At 39.3% G+C, this 22682-nt stretch overlaps 1 protein-coding gene across 1 annotated transcript; it reads left to right on the plus strand.

Moving 5' to 3' along the window:
- Positions 1 to 7815: 7815 nt before the first annotated feature.
- Positions 7816 to 21913, plus strand: RASSF6 (Ras association domain family member 6; the record flags this gene model as incomplete). The annotated part of the gene is made up of 10 exons (XM_080343652.1): positions 7816 to 8287; positions 14341 to 14419; positions 15619 to 15770; positions 17316 to 17407; positions 17845 to 18026; positions 18436 to 18537; positions 19822 to 19873; positions 20783 to 20901; positions 20987 to 21084; positions 21838 to 21913. The coding sequence occupies exons 1-10, from the start codon at positions 8217 to 8219 to the stop codon at positions 21911 to 21913; spliced, it is 1023 nt and encodes a 340-aa protein (XP_080199778.1). The 5' UTR covers positions 7816 to 8216.
- Positions 21914 to 22682: the final 769 nt, after the last annotated feature.

Consider the following 22682-nt stretch of genomic DNA (forward strand, 5'->3'; position numbering starts at 1 on the left):
ACACAAGTATTGCTGTTGGCACTTTGGCATGATGGCAGAAAATAATCCTTCTAAAGAATGGGAGGTCCTTTTCAGGGTAAATCCAGTTTGGGGTTTTTTTGCTTGTTTGTGTTTGTTTGGTTGGGTCATTGTTTTTTAATTATTATTTTTATTTGTTGCTGCTATCAGCACGAACCTCCTGGTCAGGTTTGTAAAGTAAAGGCAATAACAGATTGCTTGTTTTCTGTTAATTTCAGATCTTATCAGTTAAGACTCTACCTTTGCATTGCAATATCTGGTCCAGAAAGTTCAAGAAGAATTTTCTGTGTTTGGAGTTAATGATCTGAAGTTGTCCGGAAACAGCTGTTTGCAAACAAAATCAGGGATTTCCTTTCTCACTAGAAAGCAGAGAAATCTGTTGTGATCTCACATATATTCTGTTGTATTTATCAAAACACTTCCACTGAAGTGCAGCATGCCTTTATAATCTTGCCATGGCCAGCCTGGTTATTATGACTGTGTACAATAAGGATACATCAGCAACCTCTTGGTTTTTTCTTTTTCAGGTGTTCCTCTAGCTTTATCTCTCTATCTGTTAAAGATTTGAGGCCAAATTAAGAAGAAGCTGAACTCCAACTTCCCATTATTTATTAACTGAATATTATTTCGATGTTAATGATGCAAGGAGCCAGAAATGTAACCCAGCCCTTAAAGACTCACAGATAATCACATTCCCTGCCTGTTCTAAAGAAACCATCATTACTCTTCCATTTAAGGGGTGAGATTGTTGTTAGGCTGTAACTTGTTGTTAGGTTTCCAGGGCATATAAACTTTGTTGATTCTGAAAGATGAAAATAATCATATACCCTTTGCATGTGATTATTTACCTTGCTGTGAAAGGAATAGAAGCATTCTCTTTCTTGTAATTTACAGTAAATAAACTAATTTCTGCTTTGTGACCCTAAATAACTTTTTTTTGGTTCCTCACCCTCCTCATCCAGTGTGATACCTATGCCCAGTCTCCTTTCTCAAAGTACTTATCAGATAATTGCATTTAACTCAAGTCAGTTTGGAACTCAGCTGTTGGGAGGAGTTCTTCAAGTGTGAGAATGAAAACTAAAATGAAATCTGATCCACATTCACCAAGCTGATGTAAAAATTAACCCACCTGGTTTAATTGGAAATGAGTCCATTATTACAACAGGTTTTTTTACTGCTTTACTATGTTAATTTCTGTCTTCAGACATCTCTGCATGAATCTAACTAATTTAAGCACTGGATTTTCAAAACATGCTTGTAAGCTTTAAAAAGTCATCTCTAAAAACTTACATCAGTCCTGGGGAAAAAAAAAAAAATTAAAAAAAACCCACAACAACAATAACAACAAGCCACCAGCAAACAAACAAACCAAACCTTTAAAGTTGAGAATCACGATGAAGCTTGAGTTACACTGAAGGGTTAAGAAAACATGCTCTCTTTTAAGCTAAGGACCTGGTCTTCAATGCTAAAAATATTCCTGGTACCTAACAGCTTTATGGTATATGTGTCCAGCAGGGTGGCATATTTGTCAGAAACAGATTTGACATTATCTTGGTTTATAGACTTGAAGGTGTCAGGCTGTGCTTGCTCTCTGTTTACTTGTCTAATCCAGGAGTGTCAGGCAGAGTACTCCAGTGGCTGAAGCTGTGACAGGAAAAATCAAACCTCTGGATTTTCTTATCAAGCTGAGACATCGTATTGATTTGTGTTAAACAATGACAGAAGAGTGGGAGTAGCTCAAGAGGTTGATCTTGGTGTGAAACTCCAAGCTGACCACAGCACAGAGCTTCTATGATGTTGTGAATTGAGTAAAAATCTCATATGTTGATTCCTTCCTGTGTTTTCAGATACCTCTCAATGTTATATGTACCAATGAGATCCTTATGTGAATGTTTTCCAGGTGCAGAACTAGAAATGCTGCATCAGAAACGGTGATCCCTAATTTCAAGTAGTGTTGCATGTACAGCCATGAGTTTAGCTCTTGTGAGCGACACATCAGAATTACACCAGAGGATAATGGTGTGAGCAGGAATCAAATATTCACAGATCTGTTCTGCCTTTCCCTAACATAACATGATATAAACCACAAGTAACTTGATATAAATCCTGGCACAATAAGGCAGGTATGAAGGCAAATTCAGGCTCAGTACATACTTTTATCTCTGTGGCCCAAAAACTTCCAGTTTCAGTCTTTATCCTATGAATAAATTGGTTGCTACAAATGGATGGCAAACAGTAGGAACTTGGAAGATCTGTGTTGGTTCAGATAGTTTTTAGAGCTTAAATTCTGCTTATCAGTTACCTACTGAGCAAATAAAGCTAAGGAGTGATGCATTCTCTCTTACAGACACAACTCTTGCCCAATGAATAATATTCATAAGGGTATTATACAGTTAAGCAAGAAATGGCATATACAGCTGCATGTGATTAACTGATCAATATGTATTCTCATAATTTCTGTCATAATGTTATAAATCCATGTATTTACACTTTGGCATGATCTGATTGTATGTGTTGGTTATTCCACTAAACACTAAAGACTTCTGTGTACATCTGGAGAAAGAAAAACTATTTAATTATGGATTAGAAAACAGACAAGACAAGAGGTTAAAGCCTAACAGTCCTTTTGGCACAGGATGTTTCAGGGTGCACCCTGTCAGCAAATAATTACTAAGAGTCAGCAGATTGCCTCTCATTATAAAGTTAGTGATTAAAGTGTTAACAGGAGCCTCCCTGTAGGTGTAACCATGACTAAGGGAGTGTTTCTGTCAGCTGCTTAGAGGAAGGAAAGCAGGTAGGTAAATATTCCCAACATGCACTGAGGTGTGGGGAGTGTCCTGGGTTTTCAGTACTCCCAGTTTGTTAAGCAAAATAGTAATTAACAGCTCTGTGGGTTCCATGAAGTAGGAGAGGTAGCTGTCAGCCAGTGCGATACTGTCATGCCTCTTCCAGGACCCGGTGAAAGGTATGTGAAACTCCTCCTCTGCTTCTCCTTCTCTGCTCATATATATGTAAAGGTAAGTGAAATATAAAGCCAGAGCTGTTCTGCTTGCTGTGTAACCTGCAGTGTCAGTAGAAACCAGGGTTCTTTGTAGTCACCTATAACTTAAGTCAAATTCCTTCTGGGTAATTAAGGTGCTCGAGGGAAGAAGAAATATTTGGTCAGAAATTCTCGTCAAAGATGTTCCTAAACCTTGAGGTGACTTGTGTGAGTCAGAGTTGTGATTAAAATAGGCAGGTAATAGGTAGTGTTGCTGCTAAGGGTGTACACAAGCATAAGCCTTTGCTGCCCTTCATTCAGTTACCAGTGTGATTGAAAAGGTTATGTGGGTGACCTTGTCGGTTCTTTTTGGTGGGTAAAAGCTATCTTCCCTAAGCAACCTGAAACAGAAAGTAACTATAATAATGGATTACTTAGTGTTTGAAATAGATTTAGTGCAAGACTTGCTCTACCATAATCATTTGTGTGAAGGGAGGTAGCTTGTGACTTCATGACTCAGAATGTTAAGGGGCCATTTTCACTGATGTATAACAACTTTTGGTTTTGGTAATCAAGACCCATTCTGAACCTGCCTGAACAAAGGGTTTACACTGTGTTTCATATTCAAGTAGTGTTGTTACTGCTTTGTACTGTGGTGGTTAATTTTTAAAATCAAGTGTAAATAAGTTTACAAAAGGAAGAACAAAACAGAAAGAAACCTTGTTTTTTTGTGGGGAAGATGCAAGTGTTCAGAGTAAATACTTTCTCTTGCTGAGACTTCTGCATTGGTGGTGAGGACATCTAACTTGAAAACAAGACGATATGAAGAGTCATATAACCAGAGTGTGTGACTAGAAAAAGACTAATAAAATTATTCTGCTGATACTGAATTTCTTATATCTATGAATAAATCCTAATCTCATTTTTATAGAAAAAGAGAATGGTCCAAAAGTTTGCTAAATACTAGAAACTTCTGAGTTTAGAAAATCATGTAAGTATGTGCCTATTGTATCTACAGTGCAATGCTCTGTGTGCTGTACAAAATATTAGAGGTATGTGTTGTCGGTAGCAAGTTCATAGAGCTGAGCCTTGTGGTTGTTTATATGAGAAACTGAGAACACACACCACCTTCTTATTTCCTGTGTTCTTGGAACAACTTTGGGAAGCACTGGGTAAAAATACCTCAGTCTTTGGAGAGGTTCAGATTTGAGGTGTTTTGTTTTGTTTTTTTAACAGTTGTAGGAGCTCTGCATAGCACACTGCTAGCTCTGCAGTCCCCAGTTTAATATGGGGATGCACCAAAAAGCATGTCCAGGCTGTTACATACAAATTAAAAAGCTGCTTGGCTGCTTCTACTTGGCTTAACTCTGGGTATCAAGTGTCTCTCTCCTTCCAGGCTTCCTCTACAGTTGCCTCTTTTATCTTTGTGTAAATATCTGCATGGCTGTTTGCTCATACCCTTGCTTCATCATCCTTCCACTGTCCTGTCCGTGTGCTGTCCCCTTAAGCAAATAGCTTAAAAATCGCTGTATTCAGTAAAATTGAACAGGTCCTCTCAAGTGCCTCTCTGCTAATGCTTTGACTTTTTCTTGGAGAAAAAAAACGCTTTAGGAAATGTATAAATCTTATAGAAAAGTGAAGTTAAGTACCTTGGTGAGATTTGTTTTGTGCCCTTGATGAAGCTATGGCTTCTCTGGCAGCTTTGGGATTGTGCAGTGTTCTTTTTTTTCATTTGTTTTCCTTGATTTCTCCCATAGTTGCAGCCTTCTTCTGGAGGGGCTCTTTTTTAATCTGTTCCACTTCTCATTTACTCCTCTATTTCCCATCTGTTTCTTTTCTTTCCTTCCAGAAATATTTTAGGCTTCAGTCAGTCTTCCTCTGTGCATTACAGTTCTTAGGTAATTCTCAGGCCAGGAGGTTAGTCCAGCCAAGGTCCCACTTACAAAGTCTTCCTATCTGAGAGAATTTTGTGGTTGTAGTCCAATTTAGTGTAATGATCAAGTCAACTGTCTGACACTGAGCACATCTGGAGATAGCTGTGAATAGATGGCCACAGTCACACACTGTTGGAAGAACTGAAATGTTTGCACACTTCTTGTTATTTCAAATGAATGGGATTTATGAAAAATAAAAAAAAAAATATTTCTTCCCTTGTTTGTTTCCTCAAAAGAGCTATGGGGAAGTGATATGGAAAACAAACAAATACTGGGAGGTGATAGAAAATGTGACAGCTTTATGGATCTGTGGAGCACCAGTGTAAATATACTGTCATTTTTGGTGTCAAATAATTGTGCTGGGAACGTCATTGCGTGTTCTCAACCTGCTGGCTGATGATGGGAAGGGTACATGGAAAAGAAGTGTTTTATCTCTAGGGTGAACTGGCTGTCTGGAAATGTTTTGTACAAGCCCGGTAAGTAAAACAAGTCACATAACTGAGGAAAATGTAACAAGCATTTTTTGTGCTTCTGTGCCAACTGTAGGAGAAAAGGTCATTATTTGTCCAGGCTAATCAGCCAGAGAGTGAGAGAACAGGGGGGGCATCAGTGAAGAATTATTTCCATCACCCACTAGTTTTCCAGTTTGTTTCATTTTAATGGCAACTGCCTAATTTAAGATATGCATAAGACTTTTAAGGCAACTAATTTAGTGAGAGCTGTTCACTTTGTAACAGAACAGTAAGTTCAGTGATTATCTCACTTTTTCAGTGTGTGTGTGTAAAGATCACTTCTCTTAATCTGTAGAGATCGGCTTTTTCTTTCATATGAATAATTTCAAGGTCAAATTTATATTGAAAAGAATGCAATTATGACGCTAGCAAGATCTAGCACTGCTTCATTGCACAATGCTTGATGTTTAATAGTGGTGACTTGGCTATCTGCTCTTCTGAACATGTTGTTTCCTGACAGATGGGAGGAAGCTTAGTGTATATCCAGTTACTCAGGTGCCAATGTACATAAACTCCTCTGCATCTTGTAAAATTGTTTTGCAATTAGATTGGCATAGGCAGTTGATTCAGTCAGAGGTATTAATAAATCACATAAAAGCAGGTTTCAAGGTGCGGCCAATGGTTACTGAGCTCATTTCAGAGGCAAAAAACCAACAGTATTATCCCAGCGTACAGCAGTCTCTTCCTTATATGCAGTCTCATGTCTGTACAGAGGTCCCTGGGCTTATTTGGTTTTCAGGTATGTTTTTGCCTCAGTGGATGTCACCCAAAGGACAGGGGATATATGGGAGCCTTCCTACTTTTTTTGGTGAACTACTGGTGAAGGGCTATTAGAAACCCTTGTTCCTTGCATAAAGCTCATTTTGGTAGTGCCCTCAGTTTTAGAGGTTGTGAAATAACTTCCTGTATCTTTTGTAGGTTGAAGATAATGTATTTTTCCGCAAAACTTCTCATTTGTCCACATATATATTTTTAGAAGCTGTTCATGTATGACTATGGAAGGTTTATGTAACGTCTTTTCAGGCCTAAATGATTCTATTCTTCTAAAAAAGCAGCTCAGTAGTTTAGGATAGTTTGCACAGAAGCTAGGCGCTAACTCTTAAGGCAGCCCTGATCTTTTCAAGCTTTTAATTTCTCTTCTGAATTTATTTTCTGAATGCTACTTGTAATGAGTACTATAGAGAACAGTTTTCAGACATCTTTGACCATAGAATCACAGAATGTTAGGGATTGGAAGGGACCTCAAAAGATCATCTAGTCCAATCCCCCTGCCAGAGCAGGAACACCTAGATGAGGTTACACAGGAAGGTGTCCAGGTGGGTTTTGAATGTCTCCAGAGTAGGAGACTCCACAACACCCCTGGGCAGCCTGTTGCAGTGTCCTGTCACCCTCACTGAGAAGTTGTTTCTTCTCAAATTTAAGTGGAACCTCTTGTGTTCCAGTTTGAACCCATTACCCTTTGTCTTACCATTGGTTGTCACTGGAAAGAGCCTGGCTCCATCCTCATGATACTCACCCTTTACATATTTGTAAACATTAATGAGGTCACCCCTTAGTCTCCTCTTCTCCAAGCTAAAGAGACCCATCTTCCTCAGCCTTTCCTCATAAGGGAGATGCTCCGCTCCCTTAATCATCTTTGTGGCTCTGCGCTGGACTCTCTCCAGCAGTTCCCTGTCCTTCTTAAACTGAGGGGCCCAGAACTGGACACAATATTCCAGAGGTGGTCTCACCAGGACCAGGCTCTGTCCAATGCAGTGTGAGATGAGATTCTAGTCAGTCTCCTGGCACAAGGGAGGAAGGACATTGCGTGCTGTTAGGCAGATTCCTCTGTCATCATGCCTAAGCAAGAGAAAAATAAAAAGTGGAGTAATCCACTTCCATTGCAGTCTGTAGAGATCTTATTGTTTTCAGTGTGATTCTTGTTTTTGTTTTGGTTGGTTGGCTTGGTTGTTTTTTCCCCATCTCAGAAAAACACTTCTTGGGCTGAGATTAAGGTTTCTTTCAGTGTAGTATCAGTTGTCAATCTTGAGTCTGAGTCTCTTCACTTACTTTCCTCAGTCTGCCTGTTCTTCTAGTATCTGAGGGGGAATGAAAGTGGCCAAGACTCCATAATTAAGCTTATTGAGAAATGCATTGTTGGAGTCTTGTGGGTCTGGCTTGCTGCCTACATGGTGCGCTAGAATCACTACATGGAGACCTGTAAATTATATTGCTACATCACTTTAATTATAACCTTGTTCTCTCTATAGTGTCTCAACTGCTTTCTTTTTGTGCTGCAGGACTCTACCAATGATCAACACCTCTTGTTTAATTTCACAAACCTGGTTAAGTGTGGTTTGCAGAGTCATCTTTTTTTCTTAAGTGTGTGTGATCCTGGGCAATGCTCTATCCATAATTAACAAATGAATGCTAACCAGAAAATGGGTTGCAGTCTCAGTCTGCTAGCAAGTGAAGAATGATCATTGAGTAGTAATCCTAAAACTACTTGTATATGTAGTATTTAGGATTTAAGGTACTGTGATGTACTTGGTGGGAAAGACTTATGGCTTTTTTTACTAGGAGTGGGAAATATTTAGGTGTTAATGCCAAGTGCAAAGTTGTCAAAATACGGTGTAGTCAGCCCTTAGAATGAGTGTCTGGGCCTGTGTCATTTAGCAAACTAAATTTTTATTGTTGTGTTTACTATGTATTTTTGTTAGTGGCATTAGTGGATGTAAATTATTTTCTTTTTTTTTTTTTTAATTTACCTTTTGAGTTTTATCTCCTGAATAAATGAAGAAAGTGACTATGAAAGCACAGCATCTACCGCCCGTTTCCATCAATGAGGAGAAGTCCATAACAAGGTAAATTATTAAAACTCCCACATTTAATGACAATTAATTCAAGCGAGTCCCCCCTACTCAGAGGATCCTGTAGGGAGCTGAGACCATAGCAGCAGCAATTCCTACAACTTGCCTTCTGTGAAGTATCTACAGGACAAAGTTGCCCTTTATTTGGATTTTGAAGAACAGAAAATTAAACCTTTTGGTCTGTGCATTTTGTTCATTAGGTAAAACCGTACTTTTAGTGGATACTGAAATAAAACTTCATATTAGGGAAGAAGACCTTCCTATCTTTGAAATTGATTGGAATGGAGCATGAATTCCAGTGTTTAAGTCAAGCTCTACTTGTTTAAGATATGGGTTTTCATCTCTAGCCCCAGATGGCAGGCTTTACTTGCAGAAAGACCTGTCAGGCTGCAATCTCTATTCTGTGGCAAGTGAAAGTGGTTCTTTAAAAAGCTTGGAATTGCACTTGAACTGGCTTTTGTGGGGTGCTTTTCCACAGTTAAATCTGGCTGGTAGGAATTCTTCCAAATGGTGCCATAAACCCTGGTTCTCCTGGTGTGCAGTTCCATCACTTTTTTAGGGGATTAGATTTTTCCCCTTGCTCCCCAGAGCACAGGAGTTGGAAGAGGGGGCTCTTTTCTCACTTCACTTCCATGCCTCTTGATGTTTCTGTGGGACCGCTGAAGAAGCAAACCATAAATGCACCCAGGGATGGAGCCTAGGGTAAAATGTCTCGTGCTGCCATAGGTATTTGCATCTGAATCCTGATACTCTTATATGCAGCATGAGCACTGCTCTTCATTTCTCCCTTCTTAAGGAGGAGTGTTGGAGCTTTGCCCAAAACAGATAGGCAATAAAAGCATCCTTTCCCTTCTCCGAAATAGTTGTTCTCTTTGTATTGATGCTGCTTTGGGACATACTGCTTCTACATCAGGGGTAATTAATCTGTGTGAACTTTTGTATGGCATACAAAAGCATTTGGAAATGTTCTAAATGAACCAGTGTCTTTGTTTTTTTTTGTTTTCGTGTGTTGTGGTTTTTGTGGTGGTGTTTTTTCCTCCTGATCGAGACCATTTTGCATTACAGTCATGGTTTAAAGCACTTTTCATGCTTCTTTGCCTTAAGAAAAAACTAAGCATTTCAAGAATCACTAGTGTATTCCATATGCACTCAAACTTGCTTCCAGTGGAATTTCCAGACTATCATCCCTCATCTATGCCTTGAATCTGCTGTTGGGTAACTACTCTTCCAGTGGTATCATGCAAATCTTGCTGGCATGGCAAGCCTGCTCTTTGGGAATTGCACAATGGCTGGATCAAAAGGCTGACCAAAGCACGTGAGATTATTTGGCTGGCTGAACTATTATCTTTAAACATAGCTGTCATAAATATCCATGGATGAATGCACAGGGCTTAGGGGAGAAGAGGACACAGGTGAATTGTTCTGGGTTAGTATTTGGAATGAACACAATTTGGGGTCTCTTGTGGTTTACCACTGGGAGTCTTGACCTTACTTCTCCCTTGTATCCTTCTTTACTGAAGAAAGTGGTAAATCTGCAGTAAATATTACCTTTTTTGGGGTTTATCACTATGTCCTTCTACCAGTTACTTATCTTTGGCTTCCGTTGATGGCTGCATTTGGCTGTTGTCAAAAAGCTGTGCTATGGGGATCAGTCTTGCAAAACGACAAAAGCCACTGATTTTTCTGGCAGCATAACTCTGAGATGACAACCATCTGGATCTTGATTAGGGCCATCTTTGGGCCTTTGTAGTGAAGTTGTGTTACACTAAGACTCATTCTAGAACTAGTAGGCTGGTGCATGTGTTACTTCATTCTGGTACTAAAAAAAAAAATAAAAATTTTTCTTTTCTGTCATCTCTCCACTACACAAAGACAAATGAGTCAGTGTGAGCTACTGTTAAATCTCTCCCTCAGGGATTTTCTAATGGCTTGTGTGGTTCATCACAGCTGCTTGCACTAATGCAAGACTGAAACTTGAAAGATTTCAATGTGCAAACTTCTGTGGAAGTTACTGGAAAGTTTTTCTAGACAATGCAAGAAACTAAGTGGAAATTTTCAGAGCTTACTCTGAGAAATGGCATCTGCCTCAGAGGTAACCCTTAAAACATCACTTAGTGCTTTTAGACTGTGATTTTATTTGCCTGTGCTGCCAACATGTACTAAGAGTAACAGCTGGGTCTCAGATTGTGACCTAAATCCATATGTATTCCTAATCTGTCTTCAGGGAACTGATCTACCCAACTTTTTATCTGGGAAAAGCTTGAAAAAAAAACAGCTGTCAATGAAATGATTGCCAAAGATATTAGGCTCCTAAGCATAAAAAGACAGGTTTTAAACATTCCACAAGCAGGTCTATCACAACATAGGTCAAAAAAACCTACATCTCTCCTACTTGTATGTTAATCTTATATTGCATATGTATTTGGCCTGTCTATGAGGCCAAGATGTTCTTAATCTTGCTGACCTTTAGCCGGTGTGATCAAAATTTTGCTTATACCTGATTCATATCTAAGTCCATTAACACTTTTTGTGGGTTGACCCAAATATGATCCCTTATAGCTCACGAGACACGAAGAACCTGTGATGAGCTATTCCAACACAATGAAATAAAGGCTTTCACCACCCATGTTACTAGGATTTAGATGAATGTGATTTGAAATAAATGTTGAAAATGCTGGTTTAGAGCCCAGCACTCTTGATAAAGCCACTTCAAAATATGTTTTGAGGAGTTGTGTCGTGGTTGAGACGGACAAATGACATGGACCAAGTTCTTTCAAGATGAAAGTAATAGATGCCATTTATTGCTACAAGTGCATTTTTATACAGTTTTACCAATTCATGTGTCTCTTCACTACTGGTTACAAGTTACAGCAGTAACATCTCATTGACTCTTTTTGCTATCATCAATGTTACTCTTCTACTCCCTTCTCTCTCACGGGTACATCCTTAACATCTCTGGATACTCCTTTACTCCCATCTTTCTCACGGGCAGGCCCTCACATCTTCAGGGCTAATTTCTGTTCCCTTGCCCTCCGTCAGGGAATCCATGGACCCACCGTAGTCCCCCACAGAGTTGCAGTAAGTTAACAAAGTAAATAGTTTACATCCAGAGTGTTAGAAGAGAATGCAGTTAACCTTGTTGAGTTTAGTGGTGCAGCCCTTGTCCTAATGTTACCTGCTGAATGAAAACCTGGTTTATATTCTCCCTTCTCACTAGCTAACAGCACCTTGCCAAGTTTGATTTATTGGGTGGAGCAAGGAATGGATAGAGTATGCCAGGGAAAGTTTTTCACTTGTACACTCTGCATTCCCTCCACTCCAAGCACATGCGCACACACATGCTAACTGGCCTCCAAGCTCCCCCTCCTACTTCCCTCTCCAGCCTGTCAGATGTCTGCCTGCGTCACTCCAAAGGAAGAAGCAGGTGCTACATGTCTGTATCCCATGTAGAGACACACCATGATATAGTTCTGCTTAGTGTTATTAAGAGATATGTATCCAGATTCTTTGGAAACATAGAAATAGTACCAGGTCACTGAGAAACATCACCCTGTTGAAAGTTCCTGCTTGAGCTCTTGAAGGGACTGTGGACAGCAAAGGCTGAAGATAAAAGGAGAGTGCGTGCATCATAAGCCACAGAAGAAGGTGTAGGCTGCTGGAGTAAGACTGTATGACAGTGTCACAGAAGATACTTCCATTGTCTAGTTGGTACACTTAAAATCAAACATAGCAGTTTCCACCTACATTATTTGCATTTCTTAGCATAATCCATCCTTTTCCTATTCCCTTGCACTGATTTCTTGGCATTTCCTAATATCTTAGGTGAGATCCCCTGAGCAATGCTGATTTTTTGTTTGTTTGTTTTTCAAGTTTACACAGTCAACTGTGCAGGCATTTAGATGGTCAGCTTGAGTAAACTGAGGCATAGTCTGATCAGAGAGATGCTATGAAATAACATTGACTTCCCCCCTGAAAATATCCTTCTGGTCTTCTTTGCAACAACTGACAAGCTGGTCTTGTTCCTGTTCCTAGGGGAGAGATCACTCTTTGGTTTGTAATCTCTGATAAGGGTGCCACTGTCACCATTGATAATATCCTTGCAATTTGGGATGTAGGTGTGTTGTGACTTTTACAGGAAAAAACTGTTAAAAATTCTGCTGAAACTATACATGATAGTGTTTCATGTTCCCCAAGGCCATATTGTGAAGCCCCTCTCTCTAAATATATCTCTTGTAGAAGGAGGTGTGTAATATTTTGTATATGGTTTTTGTTCATATATTCCTGCACCTCTGATGTTATTTCTTTGTTCTTGGTGAACTCTGGTGGAATATTTAAAATGTGATTTCTACTGAGTACTACTGAGTAGCATTCTTGTGTGTGTGGTTTTTTTGGGGGTTTTTTTTGGGGTGTGGTGGGGGTTTTTTTGGTGTTTTTTGTAGGGTTTTTTTTTGTGACAGTGTTAGAAGTCTACTTTTGGTTTTGGGGTGTTTTGTTGTGGTGTGAGTTTTTGTTTTATTTTTTTCATTTTTTTTTTTTAACTTAAAATTGATGTAGAAGTTGCAATTGTGCTTCTGGTAGTACATAACTCTTAAATAGTTTCAATAAGTCTCTGTGGAACTTACTGAGAGATGTGTTTTGCCTACATTTTGGCTGTTATATCATCTCATACTAGACAAAAACATGGAAGTAATATACAGTATTTGGAAACAAACTTGGTGTCTTCACTCACCACTGCAAGACAGTACATTAAACCATTTTGATGGTTATTCATCTCATTTGGTGCTTCAGGGTTTGTCTGTGAGGAAGAACGCGTACCTTTCCATGCAATTGTTTCCCATGTCTAATTGTCTCTGCTGGTGGAAATTGCTTTCTTGAATTACAGTATAAATGTTTGCTGTTTAATTGGTTTGTGGAAGAGCATTTCATTCTTAATGGTCCTGAAATAGACATCACTTAGTTCTGTCTTTGTTCAGCCCTCCTTTAACCTGAGCTGCAACTTGCTTCTCTTCATCATGATTCATATCACTTATCACTCCCCTTGCTCTTCTTTGGACCCTGTCAACTTGGTGTGTCTCCTTCAAAAGCAGCTCAGTCTCTGCTGGAATTTCCCAGGAAGTTTGGCAATCATTCAGTTAAAATCCAGTAGCTAAAGTTCTTTCCAGATGAAGTTGCCAAAGGGAAGAGGCAGAGGCCATGGCCTAGCAACTCAGCTGTGCAGTAGCTCTAATTTGGTAATTTTGAAATGTCACCGAATTTGAACCATTTTCTGAAACTCTCTTCTTCTGCAGTGTTGCGAGTTTTTGAAAGGTGGAGACAGGCATAGTTATTTCCCATGGTGGGTCTTAAATACTAAGTTTTAAACATAATTAGCACCAGCGTGTCTCACATTGCCTTCCTGCCTCTATGCAGTGTTTTTGCAGCAGAACATTATACTACTTTTTTTTCAATTGCATCATGAATTTCTATTTGAAATCTGAGATGATGGGCAGGCTTATCCTTGCTTGTTGAAAGAGGTTCTCTTCATCTTTTTTCTACTGAGCAAAGACTTAGTGCAAATCTGTTATGTTTCAAGTATAAAGAAACTCAAGTGTTTTGTCTAAGTATGCTGTAGATATTTTGAAATAAGAAGAGTATCTGAAAAAAAGTACAAAAAAACACATGGAAACCACCATGCGGGGAAAACAAATTGTAACCTACTTCATTTGCAACATTTGTGCATGGGAGTGTTGTTCCTGCTTGCTTTCTCCTCATAACTGTAACGGAAGATCGAAGTACAAGTTATTCTAGGGCATTGTTATTAACGTCACATCAGACTGTGACTAATTAATTTCCGCTGTGTATCAGGTCTTTAAACAAGCAACTTAGAAGCAATCCAGGACCTTGACAAAATTTTATTCCTGGAGTTCCTGTATTAATCAGTAACAAACATTTACAAAGATTCAGTGGGTAACACAGATACAGGGTGTTACCCTGCCACTTATCACCTGAATTTTACAGTGACAGAGATGTTTTAAAATTATTGTTTTCATTGTGATCTTTTATTCTAGAGAGCAGCTCAGTTTTCTTCTGAAGACTTACAACTCCTACTATTCTGATCAAGAAAATCTGCAGCTGTCATATAATGAGGTAAGGGTCTACATAAAAAATAATACGAAAAGCACAGCATAACAGTAGGAAAAGCAGTAACAGGTGCTGATGTTTAATGCAGCTATGCTGAACAGTGTGAGATACTCCATCTAACATACTAACACAAAACAGGTATTTCACTGTAAACAAAACAGCACAGCGAGAGTCAGATTCTGTGAAGTGAACAGAAATAGGTATGTTCAGACTAGTGAGAGTTTCAGATTTTTAAGTGTGATCTCCTCACCATCGCATTGCATGTACCACAGGAAATCATTCTTTGGGGTGACTTCTCAAATCTTCTATTATTAGCTGGGAGTAAGCAGAACTGCAAATATTCAGTGTGCAGTTCCCCCTTGCCTCTCTAGCTTGAGCCAAAAGCATGTGATTGGCAGGACTACCATCACTCTGGTCAAGGAGATACTGTCACTCATTCCTCAAATGTTAAATCTACAGTACACTCGTAAGCATAGCCCCAGGAATGTGTCTTCTGTGCAGACTAGAAGAGCCTGTGGCACTGAAGGAATGATGGAAGTATGAACTGTCTCTCATACCACAGAGTGCCTTGTTTAGAGGTCTGAACTTCCTTCTCCTTCACAAGCTGCATTTCTCTTGTTCTGCTGATATTAAGACCCAAAAAGGACACTTAGAGAAATTTGGAGCAAAAATGGTCTGAAAACAGGTAGTCCTTACTTTTCTGTCTGAGCTCATTCTGCTGTGACAGTTTGATGTCAGCAAGAATGGGACCGATAACGGGGTTTGGACTGACGCAGTGCCCTGCGTCAACAAGGACAGATTCATTAACTGCTTCTTCTTCATTTACCAGCAGTATTTCTTCCCCTTCCTACCTTCTTAGTGCCTTGGTTTCAGAAGAGCTAGTCATACAAGGAGAACAAATAGGATTTGACTTATAATTGCATGGAGCTGCAAACATGTTGCTTGGAAAAACTCTTGGTTAAAGTCCTACTAAGGCTGAAGTGAGATCAGGTCACCAGTAGCTTTAGCTGTTTTGGAAACACCTTATGGATGGAGATTACATGAACTCTCTGGGTAACCTGTTCCAGGACTCTGTCTTGACCAGTTTCAACATGTTCCTGTTAATTTGAGTAGAAATCAATTGTTATCACTCTATTATAATTTGGTTAATATACAGCACTGCTTATTTTTTATATACTTTTTTTTTTTTTTTTTTTTTCCCCCAGCAAGAAGGAAGTAGACCATTTATTGAAGGAATCTTGTTGATATTTTGGGGAGTCCGACATCCTATCCAATTAAAAATTCAGGATGAGAAGCAGATACCCTCTTTTGTAACTTTGAAGTCCACAGAAAGTGTGGGTTTGTTCCCTAGTAAAAGGTAAGGGTTAGTGGTAAGCTATTGTCTATCACAGGTTACCTTCCAAGGCACCTCAGTTGTGACACCATTGCTTCTCAAGGTGAAGTTAAAGCCAGGGCTTTGGCCATGCAAATTCTGTTAAAACACCTTAGAAATACACACAGATCATCTGCTTCTTCAGACTGCTGCCTGTGACGTTTCATGTTAGAGTGCATTGTGCTGATCTGACACTTGCTATATTTGGCCTATCTTTAAAAAAAAAAAAAAAATGGAGGTAGGTGCTTAGAGTATTTATTCTTTGTGTTTTGAACACTATTTCCCAAACCTCGGTTAGTGTTTTTTTGGTTGTTTTTTTTTTTTAATTACATCTGATGAACTAAAGCTGAATAATGTGTAATAAGGAGGCTAAGCCAATGTTTACCCTGAACAATTCCCTGATAATTTTTGTATTCAAGAGCTCACTTTCTTAATTACCCACTGCCTTAAGCTGCGCATGGTACATGTTTGAACTGTGAATTTAATTCTACCACCCAGTGTAGCTCCGGTAAAATCCCTGTCTCTTGCTTTTGACGTTAAGGGATGTCACTTGTCAGGAGTAACTAACAAACAACTTGAGTCTGAGACAAATCTGGTTCTCTTTGTTTACCTTGACCAGGTCTAGTGGTACGGGGTGTGTGTGGCCTTTTAGGCAGTTCAAGTTTAGCTTTGCCTTTTATTTCTTAAGAAACTTATGACCCGTGGAGATTTGAATTTTAAGGTAAATATTAATTAACGATAACAGAAATGGGAAGCTGCCCTGACTTGCTTTTTTAAGGTAGGCAGAGCAGCTTGACTGTTTGATCTTGAATGAACTTTTTAAATATATGGAACAAAACTGAGATTGTTTTTGGCCTGTTCATTGGAGTTAGTTGAATATTGTTTTAAATATATATATGAAATGAGTTTTTAATATTTTTCCTGAAAATTGGTTTATTTTGCATTAGAGCAGTAACAAACCAAAGACTTATTGCTAGAGAGTTTATGCAATGATTTATAGAAGTATTGGCATAAAGAAATCTGGGGTTTGAAGCAGGCTGGACTAAACTCCGTGTTCCCCTACAGAAATAGTTTGGATAACATGAGAGGCCAGTGGGGTAACTTAATCTTTCATGTCTCCATCTGTGTTAAGACATGATGTGTCTTATGACTGTTTAAACCATAATACATGGAGTTTTTTTTCTGTATGCCTGCCTGCTATCCTTCCTGTGGTTTATCCAAGGCATTGCTATAAAACAGATAAAGAATTACTACAAATAATTTAAGGAACATCATGTTCAACGTTCAACAGGCTCTAAATAGGACTGTTGCATTTGGGATCCCTAGTCATACCACACATTACCAACTAGTTTTATTACAATCTGAGCTAAAAATTACTGCTTTCATATACCACAGTGAAGTCTGTAGTCATAATCTATAAAGTTTTGAACAGCAATAGGAATGTATTATGTGAAGCTTGGCTACAGGATAAATTGAATTCACTGAGTTAATGAGGAGTAATTAACTGTAACTGTATGTTTGGTGTTTCAGGGGAATGACTCGCTGGGGAGAATTTGATGATCTGCATTGTCTTAGCAGGGAGACATTGACATCTACTGAAGAAAAGCCGAATCTTAAGCAAAGTTCGTGTCTGCGCTCTTACATTCCTTAAAAATTCTTTGTTCTGTGACCACGCAAAAATAATTTGACCTTCTCTACCAGTAAAGGGAAATCTGTTCTGTTAAATGTCTATTGCATGCTAGTGAAATAGTGGCATATGACAGGTTAGTGAAGACAATTACTGTGTAGATAACTTTTCAAATGGACAGTAATAATGGGCTGTGCTTTCACCAAATAAATAATTCCCAAGAAGTGAACAAAATGTTAAAGTGTGGCCTTCGCAAACAGCCTGTTGCTCTTAGTTGTACACCCGTGCACTCTTCTACTACCATCCCCCCAGCCGCCTAAAAAAATAATGCAAAAACCGTCTCTCCACCAAGAACCTTCCTCCTGCAGTGCTGCTGGCAAGGAAGGTAGAGAGCAGCTGTACAATATGCTGATGTGGTTTCATTTTGTCCAGGTTACCCATGTTACGAAAGCTGTACTCTGAAGCCCAAGAGCAAGAAGCAACATGATTCAGCTACCCTGCCCAGCACCATCAGCAATGCTGCTGTGTGCAAGAGGACCAAGTTCCCCACGATAGCAAGGACAGAAGTAGAAACTCACAGGTTTTCAATTAATGGACATTTCTACAACCATGAGGTATACAAATGTTTATGCTTGTGTCTCATCACCTGAGGTTGGCTACTGGGACATATAAAAATGTCCAGCAAGCTTCTGGACTTCCCCTGCCCCCTCTCAGCCAAGAGGGGCACTCCCCACTGTTCCCCATCACTGGGCCTTGGGCTCAGCCCCTGGGGTCTATTTTCCAGGTCTTCTTCAGAGGTAGGTCAAGTCTGCATGGCCAACTGCATGAGGCAAGGGTGTGCAGGATCCTCAGTGGTGCTGCATCCTGGCAGTGCTGTTTCCTTCTCCTGAGGACTCTGCTAGCCCTTATCTATATACCCTACAGCTTACTCTGGAGCTGTGCTGGTTTAGATCCTTTTGAGTCCCAGCTGTTGAGTAAAGGAGTTCTCATAATGTGCTCTTTTGCTGCTGTTTTTATTCCTAGACATCAGTTTTTACTCCAGCTTTTGGATCAGAAACCAAAATAAGAATAAACAGCCAGATGAGAACAAGACAAGTAATAGAACAATTGCTTCAAAAGTTTAAGGTAACTATCTGTGTGGCTGCAGAAGCAAGTGCAGCCATGTTTAGAAATGTTAAATCAATTGTGTCATACCAGTGCTGGGTGAAAGGCAGGAAATAACTGGGAGGGTATAGTTCATGGAACAGAGCATAGGAAAAAAAAAAAAAGAGCATTTTTTAAGGAACAGTTTTATTTTACAAATATTTCACAGCTATTTGAGTCTAGAAGAGGTATTTTAAGTGTATCGTTGGCAGCAAAGGAAGAACCACAGAATGTATAAACTTGTGCACAGGAAGGGAAAGCGCTGCTGCACCGTCAGCATTTCCCCACACAGAGTAGGGTTGTATGTTAAATGCACATGGCTGTGCTTCCCTCTAATGACAGGCCCTCGTAATTGTCTTTTGCTTGAAACAAAAGGGAGTTCTCTTATAGCCTGAGTGGCTGAGGTAGGTGTTCTGTTAGATCCAGGCACATCAAAAGCTCCAGAAAGTCAGGGTTAAAAATCATGCTCAAGATCAGTGCCACACTGTCTTTCCTCGCCCCTCACCCCCTGCTTTGGAGTTTCTTTGGTACCATCTTCCATTAACATGATTACATGATTATACACAGTCAGAAATATGTATTTATCACTAGCGCTGTGTGTTTCTCCATTATCTTTATTCTACATAGCTTTTTAGCGTACAATTTTTGATAACTCTATTTAGCTTCTCTAGATTTGCTATTGCAGAATGACTTCACATGCTTAGTGAGACTTGTTAGTGAAATACTAAAAAGGATAATTTGGCTGCTATGAATAATAACATATTGAATGGAATTACTGAGCAGGTTGTAAAGTTGTAGAGAATAAGTCAAAAAGTAAGTGTTGAGGAGGACTGCTATTTTCTGAATGTGGTTGTATAGACAAGTGTACAGGAAGAGATCCTAGGGTTTTATCCTAGTTCTAATACCCTTGGTAAATCTGCTGATCACCTGAAAAGGAAGTTGTCTGACCTAGTTAAGGATGTTCCAAGGAAACGAGACTGGAAAGATCTGTTATTGTTGAGCGGGCATGTTGCTGATGTGGGCAATATGATAATGTAAGCGAAGATGATGTGGTGGGGCACAGGGACAATGAACATGGCAGCACAGCTTTATATCTTACTCAAATCCACTATCCTTTAACTTTTCCACTGACGGGATCCCACACTCAGACTTAGATTTAAATATCTGAGTTGAAAAGCACACAGAATATCTGATGCTAATTAAATGTTAGGGACGTATATCAGTCAGTCTGAATAGATTTTTTTGTTGTTGTTTTGTGTTTAACAGATAGAAAACAGTTCACATGAATTTGCACTTTATATTATCCATGCATCTGGAGGTAAGCCAGACGTTGCTGTTTGATTGCTTCATCTCTAATTATCCTGTGTGTGTGTGTGTGTGTATGTGTGTGCACCACTTAACTGGGAGTGACAGAATTCATCCCAGGTGTCTGTCCTTGTTCAGGCAGTGTAGGCATGGTGTGGCTTTTGGGCTTTTCTAGAGACCCCTTAGAGATGTGTGGTCCTCTGATGGCAAGGAAAATGTGAGTACTTTGTTCTATGTACTCTGAGTCCTGTGAGTGTGGTTGGTTCAGCTAAACAGGCCTTAGTTTTTCCTCTATTCGACAGCTGTATTTAAGACGCTTTTCTGGTCTAACTTATGTTCTGCACAGCCGCACCGCAGCTGTGGGATGCCAAGCTCCAGCTGGTAGTGTCACAGACACTGGATGGTTTGGATTGTAGTCTTGATTTGCAGATGCCTGGTTTAAAGTACTAATTTTGTAGAGGAAAATTATTGCTTATGCAGCATCATCTATTCTATTGCTTCAGGATGAAGGAGATTTAATCTTTATTAAAAGCAAAACCTGAAAAAATAGGAGGGAGAACTGATGGGCATGTACCTTAAATGTCAAAATACAAAGTTGAAGCGATGTTTCACAATTATGGAGTGGCTGTAGTTTAGAGATTTCTGGTCAAGCTGATGGGCCTGGATCAGTCTCTTAACTGCATACTTAGCTACCTAAATTGCAACTCCTTTGTGTCAAATATACCAATTTATTTCAAAATGCACAGCATAAGTGAGGTGACACGTCCTCCTGCATTTATGTGTTAGAGACTTGATATGTATCTAATAATTTTCCATCAGTCAAATATACGATCTTTGTCAATAAAAAAGACTGCTGATTGCATGAGGTACCTAGAGGCTATGTTATATGGTCTGTGAATCATGACATTTTTCTGAATCACAGAAAAGAAGCAGCTGAGGAGCAGAGATGTTCCCTTACTGCACAGACTCTTGCAGGGGCCCTCCCAGAAGATTGCCAAGTTTTTTCTCATGGACAGAGATGTGGAAGAGATCAGCAGTGACGTACGTATATCTTCAATTCTAAAACTTCACAAGGTTTTTCCCAATTCACATACTCACTAATGTGCATTTCTTGTCTTCTTGATAGGTTGCTCAGTATCTTCAATTTCATCTTCCCTTTTTGGAATCAATTCTGCGCAGAATAAATGAAGAAGAACAACAGGAGATTCAACAAACAATTGCAAGGTAAATAGAGGTAAAATTAGTGGTGTTGCTTACAGTCCAGATGAATGTTTACAGTTATGGGTTGGCTCAAGAGGTTTATGTAGCAGTGTGCAGCTAGAGCACTGTGGTGTGACTGTTTGAGTGAAACTTGTTGGGATTTATGATCCTTTCTGTATCCTGCATCCCCAGATGAGCTGTTGCTGTTAAAGATTCCAGAATAAATACTAGGCTACATATACATGGGTGGACCTTCCCAGAAAATTCGGACCCTTGTGGTCACTTCTATTGGACTTCTTTTGTTCTAAGCTTTACACTGGTTCCCCAGTTTCTACTTGCTGCTCCATATTTCCTTGGAAAGTATAAATGCTGTAAAGACTGTGATACTATTCAGATAGCCATAGTGTTTAATCTAGATTAGTGCCAAATTCTTGACATCCCTTTAAAACTTTGCTTCTGATAAGTGGTGTGTGTTCTTCTGATGGGAGTTCAAATGCACAATGGGTACAAGTTATAGATGCACTGGTATGTCTGAACATGTATCTGAGATCAGAGGTCAAAAGCAATGAGAGTCTGTACAATTTTATCAAATTACCATCTGATAATCACTTTGAATCAAAGTGGTAGGGAAATGTAAAGAAAACAGTAAATAGCCATTGCCATTTTCTATGAGAAAAGTATCATTACAGCAGCCATTCAAATGGCATATTAAAATTTGGGTTGAACTTATGCAGCATTCTATGCTACTTAAATGCTTTCTCCCTCTCTTAATCTCAGGTACCTTAAAGAGAAGAGTATGATATGTCAGCACCTTCATAGTCGAACTGTTCAAAAAACAGAGACCACAGTTTGATGCAAAAGGTTTATTGCGAATACTCCGTGCACTGCTTCTGCCAAAGGACAGTAAGCATGTTTACTTCCATGTGTTGTGACTGAAGATTACTTAAAGCACAAAGGTGTTCAAAGTGCTGAAGCTTCTCTTATTATGCAACTGAAAATGAACTCATGCTGCCTCAGCTCCGGAACACAAGTTGGGAACCACCTAAGAAGATTCACTCATCCCTCAGAAGTCAGATGCTGAATCCAGCTTGACAATTCAGATAGGGAAAAAATCCTGGGAAAAGCACAAGGCTTCAAAACCTACCATTTTCCAAACCATTAGCAAAAGTTTAGCATATATGAAAAATATTGTGATAACTCTACTGAAAAGAGTAATTAACACATTAAATTAGCATATCTGTTAAGTGGCAAAAGGTATTTATGTATCTAAGATTGCAGTTAGGCTTTTCACTTACCCTACAAAAATAGGCAAGAGAGACCATGAAATCCCACTGGCTTCAGATTGGTATTAATAGATGCTTAACTTGCTTAAGCTTTGAGCTACAGTTTGACAAACATAAATTGAAACCCACCCACTTTATAGCTATTTGAGTCTTAAGCATATGAGAGAATTTATCTCTGAAGTATCTCTTGAACTGCAAAATAAGAACTCTGACTAAATACTGTTTTATCTGCTCAGTCAGGTCCTGGAAGGCACCTCAGTATTTGTTGCTGTTACTGAAAAAAATTATTCTGTGTTGCTTCCTATGTTTTATATTTGGAGGTGGAAATCAGAAGTGTTC

The sequence above is a fragment of the Nesoenas mayeri genome (assembly GCF_963082525.1).
Source record: "Nesoenas mayeri genome assembly, chromosome: 4".
Taxonomy (NCBI): domain Eukaryota; kingdom Metazoa; phylum Chordata; class Aves; order Columbiformes; family Columbidae; genus Nesoenas; species Nesoenas mayeri.